The following is an 11,744-nucleotide window of genomic DNA, read 5'->3' as shown; positions in this document are numbered from 1 at the left end:
AAAACAAGTGCATTAAAGTTTCAAAATTGAAATTACCTCCATTAAGCAGTTTTCAAAAAAAAGTACAATTTCCAAGGCGCTGAGGTAATATAGTTACTTAAAAATTTTTATATTAACTATAAGTATTAATTCAGACAGGTTATTTAATCTTTCCATTTACAAATTACGGTTTGTTATTTTGCTTTCCTTGCCAGCAGTAACAAAATTAGTAAAAGTATTTAATAGAATATCAAGAAGTAAAAACTATAATTATGTTTGGAATAGAGGATTTGGTTAACCGCGTAAAACAAATGGCTATTTATTAAACAAATGTTATTAAAAAATAGTATAGTTTAAGTATTTATATAGTTAGGATATTTGGATGACTGGCCAACGAAAAATAACTTATTTGATAGATATGTTTTTTTGGAAACAATGGGATTATTAGATTGTTTTATTTTGACAGTATATTGTGAATTAATGTGCATTATGTAATTCTAGTTGGATATCAATTAGGATCTAAAATACTAATGAAATAGTGTTACATTAGTTATTATTTGGGAATTGGTTTAGTGGCTAGTTAACACTTATATAACATAATGATAGCAACTAGTTTAAAATTCATACCTATGGAATGAAGTTATTAAATAAAAAATGGTGAATTTTACTTATACATGACACATGACGAGTTTATGAATGGGTATCTTGAGTTAAAACTAAAAATGACTTGACCAATTATACTTATTGAAGATAGATATGAAATAATTCAAAGAAGTTCACACCATAGTTGATCTATACATATCAACTTATCCAAATAAAAATCGATTAGAATTAATTCCTATAGTCAATAAAGTTATCTATACAGCAAACAACTTTTTTTGTTTTTTTTGCATTGAAGCTATATTTCTGAAAAAATTTATACAAAAATAACTTAACAACTTAATTGCTAAAACTAACTACTCCAACAAATTCAGAGACTTTAGTTGATCCTTCAACTCTGCTAACTGCTGGTTCGCTTCTTTGATGTCGGGTTTTAGATCATGGTAAACGCTCAGTTCTTTGACCAGATTATCTTTCTCATCTTTCAGGTTCTTTAAAACATCTAAATATTTTGATATATTTGGCAGATCATATTCGGGATTCTTCAGCCAAGGGTATTTTTTCTGCAGAAAAACTATAATTTTAATTTGTATAACATTATTGATCGATCTGGATACTCGTACCTCGAATTTTGCTAATTCATTTTCATATTTTTTGGCTTTTTCTTCTAGTTGTTGAACATCTTCTGATGATAATTTTAATATACTATTGACGTTCTGTTTAGATTTTTCCAACTCACTAAAACCGACCATGTATAAAAAGAAACTCATCGTTTCACCCATTACTTACAATTTCACAGCTTTAATCTCCTTCGATAGAGTATCATTTAGATTTGTGTAAAACCTAATGCATATCTTTAATTTCGACAGGTAATTGTTGTGTTTCCTCATTTTTTCCGCTTGATTTAAAGCGGCACTATCGGGATTATTTAAACTTTTCGCCTCATAATCGGCGACTAACTTGTCTATGTTCTCCACATGACTCCTTAAGCCAGTAACTTTCAATTCATCAGTGAGTAATTTGAGTTTCCTGAACAGTTCATCCATTTTAGTATCTACAAACAATTTGATACATGTTCATTGATACATCACCTCTTATACGGTAATTATTACTTTCTTCCTTGTAAAATTGAGTTCGCTGCTTAATTAATAACGTATAATCCTGTAATTGTTGGGACAAAATGTGACAACTTTCGTTGGTTTCGAGTTTCAACGCAGTTTCGTGAGAGCTACTCATTTTGAGTGAATTTACTAAAAATAATGACACTACACGTGCATAATAATAAAGGTTTAAACAAAAAAAAATAAATAGAAAAGGAACAATTCTTTTCAAAAACACACAAGCTATCCTTTCTTTAGGTCATTTTCATTGAAACACTATGACGAAGAAACGTTTCAATTGGTTGTAAATGTATGACGTAATTTGTATAGCATTAAAAATTAAAACAATCATGTCATTCCTAGATTTTATAAAATGGTTTCGTATGTGCGGCTGATTTGATTTTTGTGTAATCATTTTAATTTATTTTTTTTTATGTAACTTTTGATTGTAGCAAATTTGTAAACAATGAATAAACATCGAACTACGCATGTGTATAAAGAACCAATCATATTACTTTTATTACTTTTACTGTCTACATATGACAATATGAATATAATTTTTGTTTTTATTTAGTATTGTTTTTTGATGTTAATCGCAGCAGATGGAGATTTTTAATTAATTAGATGAAGGGATTAATCAAACTATTGTAAATAATGGCTGATGACGACGAAATCGATATTTTGGGAGATTTTACTTTAAATAATTTAGGACCGGACCATGACACCAATATGTAAGTTATTCCGAACTAGACAGCAAAGTCCTAGAAAATTGACTTTCAGGCTGGACAGCACTCTTTTGGTTTCCGAAAATTCGGAGATACTTAACTGCGACTATACCATCCATCCTCAGTGGTTATTGGATAAACCAAGCGCCAACCCGGATAATTGGTACGATTCGAATTCCGCATCATCCGCCGTTGATATTCAAGAAACTGATAGTCTTGGGCAAATTTCGACGGAGGATTGTATAACGGATGAAAGCGGATGGACCGAAAAAGAAAAGAGTCTCTTGCATAGAGGCATTGAGATATTTGGAAAGAGTAGTGTAAGGTTATCACAGTTTGTTGGTTCCAAGACCTCGTCAGAAGTAAAATATTATTTGAAGAATTACTTTTCGGAAAATCAGAAACTGTATGATCAAAATTCCTCTGAGTGTCAAGTTGTTACAGATATTTTAAATTCTGATCAAGTAGGTGCAAGGAAATGTTATCATGTTATCAAGCATTAGTATGTAATGGGGTCTCATTTTAGATTCCGGCAAGTATTGAGGAAGTAATAGCGGTGGTGAGTACTGGCTCACCTACAGTTGATGACACCCATAAGAAAGTAAAGAAGAGAACTACTAGTCTAAGTACTGGTAATGTAACAGATATTTTCAAGAAAAACCAACAATTATTTGAAAAAAATAAAGTACTAAAAAAATGTAAAAAGTCACCAGTTGCTTTCCAAAAATTCAAAAAATCATTTGATTTTAAACACAAACCAAAAATTAAATATGATATTGGTTCCCAAAGAAGGTGCTCTTCAGAGGATAATGTTAAAATTATTTCAAAAGCAGAGATAACTACTGGTAAAGGACTGGGGGTTCCGATATGTGAAGGTGAAGAAATAGTAAGTACCTTGTAATATCATATAATGTAGTCTGTTGTACATATAATATTCGATATTTTCAGATTAAAATTGAAAATGCCGAAGACGACTTGAGTGATATTAGCATTGATATTGAGAATGATGGATACAATGTTTCAATGTTAAGTGGTGTTCCTAAACCAGATGTCCCTACAGCCAAAGAGATCCTGGATGTTAAACACAAGGAGGAAGATAATACAGTACTGCTCGATTCAATGGTGGTAAACAATCATCCAGAAAAAATACCTGAAGAACTACTTAGCTTGGAGCAACCCACCACTGAGATAATATTAGATGACCAAATCCCTAATGATCTGGAGAAGTTTGTTCACGGCGAGTTTTTCGAGGGCAGACCCTTAAAAACACCAGAACGGTATTTGAAGGTAATGAAATCAACTTCGGTCGCGTCTAGTTCACATATTGATTTTTTAGATAAGGAACCATATTATTAACAACTGGAGAACCTCCAAACCGAATTACATCAATAAGACCTCCATGAGGATGGGTCTGAAAAATTGCGGAGACGTCACCTGTATCAGTAGGATTCATTATTTCTTGGAACAAATCGGGGCCATCAACTTCGGTTGTGGTATGTTGAACTTTATTGACTATAGGAATTAATTCTTATCATTTTTCAATTGGATTGGTTTACTTTCGTGTTTTTTTAGAGAACTCATACATTTTCTTTCGTGTTCGTTTGATTTTGTCAATTTTTCGTGTTGCTTCTCGAGATATTAATGTTTGATTCAAAGATATATATTCCTATCCATACGTTTTCAAGGGCCTTTAGGTAAACAACCAAAGTTAAACACTCGAACTTTTCAGAAGTTGTCCATATTTTCTATACACTGTTTGAATAAAAGTTTTTGGTTTCCATTTTTCAATAAGCTTTAGTAGATCCCAACAGTAATGATTTCCTCAAAATATAAAGCGTGATTCTTTAGGACCAATCTTTTTTTTTGTGGATCGTTATAGTTGATCCACAGGGTTTATGTACCTTCTTAAGCAATACCAAGCTCAAAACTGGAAGACGACGGAATCAGTGTTAATTCATTTCTTACGGTCTAGCAGGAATAGTATTGAAAATGACAATTATGATAATTAATTCTGATCTTATTGTCATTTTCATAATTCAACTGTAACATAATTCGTGATTGATCTTTGATTTTCCTCCAGCCCAAACCAAATACGACAGGCCTCTGTACGATTTCCTGAGATTTTCCGGCGTCCCTAGGGAGAGACCGCTCAAAAAACAGAAACACCGGTCGACCAGGGACGTAGGGGCGCTCGGTCCTAGACAGAGATTCAAGAAAAAGTTCAATAATGTAAGTATATAACTAGGAAACATTACGAGGTGCAATCTAAAGTAAATGAGCAGTTTATAATGATGAGTGTTTATCCCGTAGGTGTATCCACAGGGGATTTCAAGTACTTTAATTAGAGTTTTAAAATCGTTAATAGAGTTGGCGAGATTCACAGTTCCTTTTATTTGAATACATTTTCAATATTTTGGGGGCTAATCTGAAGAAGCTTTTTAGGTGCTTTGGAGTGGATCAATCTCTATCAGATTTTCAATTCTAATTGTTGATACACTTTGACTTTCTACATCTATCCTTTTCGGTTCTTGATCCTTTTCTACCCTAGTATTATAACAATTTCCCGCTGGTTTCTTCTCATAAAATGGTCCTGTAATTTTACTTTCCGTTATTTTATTTTTTTATCTGCTTCTAGCTCTCGTTATATTCCGTATTTTGAAGGTAGTATTATTGTCTCTGCATCATATGTTATTATTGGCCTCGTGTATTATATATTATTATCTTTGATCGTTTTAAGATATGTTCACTCTTTAACAGTATCTTGTTTCCATAAAAGGCTCTATTTTTTGTTGTTATTTCATCTGTATCATTATGTCTCCATTTTCTTATGTTAATTTGTGCTTTTAAGCTTTTAGTCTTCTTTATATGTTTATATTTTCTTAATTCCAGTTTTCGTGTTCCTGTTATTAATTATGACTAGTTTTATTGAAGAGAACATCTAAATGTGTCAAAATTGTAGTACACCAACGTACAGAATGCAAGCACCCAGACAAGAAGTCGAAAAATGAGGCAACATCGATTCCTTTCCACAATTAAAAGGGAATTATTCAGTGCGGCTTGTTAATTGTATTTGGCTATTGATTCTTCATCATATGGTAGCATCGACACTCAATTAAAACTCTACGGACGATATAAAATAAAAAAGTGTTGTTTTTAAATTCCCATTTACTTTGGAAGTACCTTGTATCTTTAGCGGACGCATCGCCGTCATTCGCGATGTTCTAGGATGGGGAAGGAGGATATACTTTGACTCACGGTGAACAAGGTCAAATAATCAACACGACTATAGTAAACGAGGAACCACCGAGGCCCAAGGCCTATGCCAAGAAGCCCCCGATTCAGTTGATTTACTGTCGACCGTTTACGCCAGATAATCCGGTAAGTTTTTTTTCTACCGTTTTTTTTCACATCTAGTAGCGGCTTTTTGAAAAAGCATCAAAATATCGATATAAAATTTTAACTATCCAGTAAATATTAAGTAAATCGTTGGAGAAATTTAATGTATATAAACTGTAAACGAATTCTAGTGAAGAGCGAATTTTTGGTATTTTTTTCAAATGAAATTAAAAAAAAACATGTTTTTACTAGGTGTTTATTAATATTTAAAAATACATAAAATAAGAAAAAACGAAAAAATAAAAATCCAAAAAGTTATTGGCTGATGAAGTGGGAGGTCTCAAAAAAATTGCGTATCCTCATTGATTGCAACAGTAACAATAGTAATAGCAGTAGTAATATGAAAAAAAAAGTTTAATTTAGAGAAATTCTGCTATCGTACAAAGTTAAAAAACCACTTTTACTGGAGAAAGCAGTCAGGAGAAAATATGAGGAGGAAAATTTTTATAATTTTTATGAAGCAGTGTATCAAATATCATAAGAAACAATATGCTAAATTAGTTATTAAAATCTATATAATTCACAGGGAAATAATATAAATTATACGAGGCTTAGTGCTATATCTGAACAATAATACATTTATATGTCGTAAAACGTGTCTTCCAATTTAACCATTTTAATTGTTTCTTTCTATTTAATTATTGTTTACTTTTCTTGGCATAAATTGATTATATTTTTGGAACATATGATGTAACACCTTTTTTAAATAATCAAAAAGTGTTAAGTGCTTGCATATATTTTAATCATTTTTGCAGTTTAAAATGGCATTTAATGAGAAAAATTGCTACAATGTATATTCATTAAAATTTCGTTTTCTATAAATTTTCTCATTATTTCTGTCAACATGGCGCTACCATGTCGAAATAATGATAGTTTAATAGCGATCCCTCTCGAAACCGTATGCCAGCGAAGCCATGCTGTATCAATCTGAGCAAGTGGTAATCAGAAGCGATGTCCGTGCCGAGTGAGTACGGCAGAACTTCCTATTCGAACTACAATAGTGTGGACAATTCGTGACATTTTGACTTCGGGATTGTCTTGCGATTATATCGCAATACGTCACAGAAAACTTTTATCCCTGACAATCAATAAAATCATGTGTGGTTTTTCCTTTTGAACCGAAAGAGAGGGTTTTCGCTTGATAAATCCTATGACCGATTGTCTTCGAACTTCATTGGTCCTCCAGGTCGTTCTTTGATATCGGGATCAAAATCACCACTTTTGAACCGCTGAAACTTCGATTGACATTGATACCTAGTATTTTCACTTGTAGTTCATTTGTACTTGTACAAATCGCTGATTAAAATACATGCAAGCACATATATTACTAAAACAACTTTTTATAACAAAGTATTTCTTTTAAATTTAAATTAGACATAGTATGAAATTTTCTTCTATAGGAATTAGTTAGTATCATGATTCTATTGTAGTTATGTATCCGGGATGACAAAGAATGACATGTTTTGCTGGAGTGAAATTTATTTTTGGAAATTTACAAGGTTTTCATATAAACCAATTGATTACCTTAAATAAACCAATTTAAATAACACAATTATTAGATTTAATATATATATATATATATATATATATATATATATATATAGACATAAGTATTAGAAATTACAACAGACAAGTATCTTAGAAAGTATACACAGTTTTATGAAGTACAAATATTTTTTGTACAAATTATTTGTTGAATTTAATGCTAAATTATTGCTGATATAATTTGTTGCTTTCATAACATATTTTACGCTTGATTGTTCTTCCAAGTGGTCATTTTTAGGCGATAAGCATGATGATTAATTTTGAAAAACCATTCTGTAACTTTTCTACAGGAAATAAAAGTCCTTCAAGAAACACTATTTCTAACATGCTCGCTGGTGCCCTGTGACGGCTCTGAAGTGGCATGTGATCTCTTATTGCGACAATACGTCAATAAACCATATATATTGTTTTTTTCACATTATTTTGATACACGTCAATGTAAATTAGCCTTCCTGTGAAGCAACGTAGCCATGGCATTCTACTGATTTAATCGCTTGATTCCATTCACCGATTATTAATTTAACTCCATAAAATTGGGACCTTTTGTTCCGGACAAATTTTAGCTTTCACTATACACAGTCATCAATATCATCCCTATAACATGAACTGGAGGATCTAAAATAAAGAAATTAATATGCAGTTAATAAAACAGTGTTTATGTATGTACACTAGCTTTTTTTCAAGAACTCGATAATTAAGCGACTTATATGTAGAAACCATGGAAACTGTTTTAGATATATTTTCTTACTTAGATCACAATTTAAAATTAGGTAATGGAGTAATTTGCGGAGCTTGTAGGGTCTCTATGGTCACTATAAGTAGTTGAGTTGTAAGAAGGCTTTTCCTGTGGTGGTCACAGACAATCTCAACAAAGAGTGCAATATCTTTTGATGGTTCATAAATCCGTAAATCACTCTCCTTGATGGTATAATAACGCCATGGGAGCCATATATACCAAATGATTATTTTATATGCAGCTGTTCTTCTGGCGTAGGCTACTATCCCTTGAAGGGATAAACTCGGACTTTGCCCCGTACTACCATTTATTCCTGTCATATATAACATAGATAAATAATTAAAAGTATGATTGCCGTTAAGTAATTAATTTTTTTCCTGTATCGAATTTATCTTCAACAACAGTTTTTGTTCTATTCACATAAGTGTCAGAGTCTCTCGATGATCTATAGATGATTAAAATTATATGTAACAAATGTTATTTTATAATTAGTTGATCTACTATAAGACTTTTTTATTTATAAAACTTTTGAAAAATTGTGCCAATTAATTTAATTCCCTCCAATATCGATAGCCTTAAATTATATAAGGATAAATTTATGTTCCAGCAAAAATATACGGTCAAACTAAACTTGGCCACATTACTTCTGATGGACCTGCACGCGCACGCATACCTAACGGAGATCATGGGCCTAGTGGGTGGATCCTGGGATGCCCAACGACGCATCCTGAACATATCCATCTACGAACCGTGCAAGAATATGGCCTCGTCAAGCACGCACTGCGATATGTGTCCCATCTCTCAGGCAAAGGCAGCAGAACGAATCCACAACGCCCATCTAGACATACTAGGTGAGTTCGGCAATTTTTTAATTGTTTCAAACCCGTTCATTTCTCCAATTAATCCAGGTTGGTTCCATTCTCATCCGACGTTCGCTCCGGAGCCGTCCCAACAGGACTTAGACACCCAACAGATGGTGCAGCAATGGATCGGTCATAATAAGCCGTGCGTCGGGGTTATTTTGTCGCCGTTCAGTTCGAATGGCGCTTTGATTTCGTCTCCGTTCAGGTGCCTTGTTGTTGACAAGACCCAAGACCAGATTATACCGTTCAGGTATGGTTTTATGAGTATCGGGAATTAATTTTTGTTTGCAATATCGATATGATATCGTGCTGTTTTAATATTCCGAAAATGTATATTAAGTGTTACATCATTGTGAAAATGTGAAAACCAAGAAAAGTACTGATTTTGGAAAGAATAGGTTAACAATTCCTAATTTTATAGAAGTTGGTACTGAAAATAAGCGTCAGTTCACGGGTCTAATATTTAATGCTATTTGGTTTCAGAATATTATTCTGAGAATTTCCTCAAGAGCTCTATTCACTTGTGTTGCTTTATTTCACCCCTTTTTTGTCCTACCTACTACTATCCTACTAACATCTTTTCCTGAGTGATCCTCACCTTTTCTTAGACTGACCACCCCCTATTTTTCATATCTCTCTCCTCGCTCCAAGATCATATTTATTTTAGTGTTTCACTTTTAAAATGTCTGATTCGATTTCAGATTTCACTTTGAAACGTCCGACTAGTCGAACGGATCCAGGTCCGGTATATATATACTAGTCCGAGAGCATTAGCATCATTTTTCATCGCCGATAATCATTTGCTTCAAAAATGGCTCGATTTAGTTTTTTTTCAGCAGCGAGTCACAGATGGAAACTCGAACCATTCAATATTTCATTGTTAATTCAGGTGGAACTTAAGTATTAAACTTAATTTGGAATCCACTCTTATGTAAGTGGTTCAAAACTGTTTCATTTTCGAGGTTTAATTCAGTGGCGTTGTCGTGTGTGTGTGTGTGAGAGAGAGACAAATATGTCGGACTACCTCGATATTTTAAAGAATTTCAGCGAGGCTAGTTGAGAGATTCGTAGCATTTTTTCGCTTTCGGAACTATATAAAAAATCAAAATGTGTTGCTTGTTACCGGATGAACATAACAATCGTGTAGGGAGACCGATAAGGAAAGATGAAAAACGGCAAAGTTATAAAGAAGTCTAATGTATGCAGGATCAAAATATCAAGGTTTTCAACTGAAGTAAAAACTATACAAACTATAAGTCTTGCTGTTTAAGAGTGTACATTAAAAAAAGAAGAAAAGTGCAGTGGACGCGCGCGGATATCTAAATTATTCTTTCCTTTGCTACTATTTTCATTAATTATGTTTATTTTATTTTATACTATATGAAGAAGTGTAATTTCGGTTATTACACAGTTAATTAAATAAATCATATCAATCAGTGCTCTTTTACAGACTAAACGTCGAGGTTGACGGGGACGTTTTCGACCTTCCGCGATTCGGGACGGACCTGCGGAGGATGTTCTATCTGGAGCACGGATATCCGAAAGACAAACGATTGCAATTCGACAAGCCCTACTTCCAAGACTCCTCCATCACGCATATGGAAAAGGTACTACCCGATTCAGAGCTTCGCGTGTCCCAGCTAACTCCGATCTGTGATTTTCAGTTCTTGTTCAGCATTAATATGCATCTCGCCAAGTACACGACGCCTTGTCAGAGGACGAAGGAGGATATTGTGGGATTCGTGAAGGATATGTTAACGTCTAAAACTACAAGCTGATATTTTACCAATCTGTATTTACATGTTTGTTATGGTCTATGACAATAAAAAGTGTTTGGTCTCGATGTTTGGTTTTGGGAAGCCCTGAGCCACTAGGAATGATGAAAAATTAAATGCTGACAGAAATACAAAAAAAAAGACGCACACAGTTATATCAAAACAGACAGGTTTATGTATAAATAAAATCCTCTAAATTTAAGGAACAGCTAAATTTGATTAAAACCCTGGTCTAGGTCCGCGATCAGATCGTCAACGTCTTCTATGCCAACAGATAACCGTACCAGGTTATCGGTGATGCCTAGGAGCGCTCTGTGTTCGACTGGTACCGAGGTGTGCGTCATTATCGACCTGAAAATGATTTACCAATTGATTTTAAAGGGTCTCTGCGAAAGCATCGGATACTTACGGAATTTCTATCAAGCTCTCGTAGCCGCCCAAACTCTCCGCCACTGTGAACAGTTTCAGGCCGGCCAGAAAGTTCTTGGTGTCGTCCAGGTCTCCCTTCACGTAGAACGAAAACGTACCGCTGTGTCCGGAGGTTTGTCTCTTGAAGAGTTCATGCTGCGGATGGGAGGGAAGACCTGTAAAAGTCCGATGCTGTAGAACTAGAGGGTAACTAATTCTAAACGTTTATTAAAAAACATATTCGTTTTTACGGCATTATCTACCATTGTCAAAGTCGTTTTTGATTCTATTCGCCATCTATTGAATGCAAACGAACTGTAATAACGAGGCGCCAAGTTTGGTGAATGCGCTGGTTTTGCGAGAATGCATTTTGTTTTAGCAGCTTTGTTACACCACAGAACATCTGGTGGTGAAAAAACCGCAATTTATAATGTTTGTTTTCGACGAACTCGTGTGGTATATCCGATTTATTTTCTTTTGGGTTTTTTCCCATATGGTGAGCTAGGTTTATAAATATTAATTAGTCGTCTTCAAACTTTTTTTGTCGGGATGTTCCTAATAATTGGATAATCATATAATACTTTCGTAACCTTTCGCTATTTATTTTTCATCAAGTT

General features: G+C 33.7%; 3 protein-coding genes across 5 annotated transcripts in view; 1 reads left to right on the top strand and 2 right to left on the bottom strand.

Moving 5' to 3' along the window:
* Nucleotides 1–842: 842 nt before the first annotated feature.
* On the bottom strand, nt 843–1,929 carry LOC143200340 (uncharacterized). Its single transcript, XM_076410823.1, has 4 exons — nt 1,692–1,929; nt 1,369–1,633; nt 1,203–1,317; nt 843–1,142 (listed from the first exon to the last, which is right to left on the bottom strand). The coding sequence occupies exons 1-4, from the start codon at nt 1,813–1,815 to the stop codon at nt 936–938; spliced, it is 711 nt and encodes a 236-aa protein (XP_076266938.1). The 5' UTR covers nt 1,816–1,929; the 3' UTR covers nt 843–935.
* Nucleotides 1,930–2,040: 111 nt separating this feature from the next.
* On the top strand, nt 2,041–10,787 carry LOC143200302 (histone H2A deubiquitinase MYSM1). 2 transcript variants are annotated; one of them, XM_076410752.1, is made up of 11 exons: nt 2,041–2,410; nt 2,460–2,868; nt 2,931–3,290; nt 3,353–3,691; nt 3,741–3,897; nt 4,485–4,633; nt 5,630–5,782; nt 8,689–8,932; nt 8,990–9,194; nt 10,395–10,551; nt 10,609–10,787. In XM_076410752.1, exons 1-11 carry the CDS (start codon nt 2,334–2,336, stop codon nt 10,720–10,722), a joined length of 2,364 nt encoding a protein of 787 aa, XP_076266867.1. In that variant the 5' UTR covers nt 2,041–2,333; the 3' UTR covers nt 10,723–10,787. The 2 variants fall into 2 exon arrangements, 1 of the variants encoding a protein (XP_076266867.1); XR_013006685.1 differs by lacking the exon at nt 8,990–9,194 and having other exon boundaries at nt 2,194–2,410.
* Nucleotides 10,720–11,744, bottom strand: part of Cth (Cystathionine gamma-lyase) — a 5,479-nt gene continuing 4,454 nt past the window's right edge. For both annotated transcript variants that reach the window (XM_076410799.1, XM_076410801.1), the window contains exons 5-6: nt 11,129–11,303; nt 10,720–11,070 (exon numbers count right to left, since the gene is read on the bottom strand). In XM_076410799.1, coding sequence (XP_076266914.1) covers nt 10,929–11,070; nt 11,129–11,303 — 317 coding nt within the window. In that variant the 3' untranslated portion in view covers nt 10,720–10,928. The remainder of the gene's footprint in view (nt 11,071–11,128; nt 11,304–11,744) is intronic.

This window comes from Rhynchophorus ferrugineus, unplaced genomic scaffold (assembly GCF_030347505.1).
Source record: "Rhynchophorus ferrugineus isolate W39M unplaced genomic scaffold, kcgeb_rfMv2 rfM7, whole genome shotgun sequence".
Taxonomy (NCBI): domain Eukaryota; kingdom Metazoa; phylum Arthropoda; class Insecta; order Coleoptera; family Curculionidae; genus Rhynchophorus; species Rhynchophorus ferrugineus.
The sequence above is the reverse complement of the archived record's forward strand: the minus strand, read 5'-3'. Positions and strand labels throughout refer to the sequence as shown.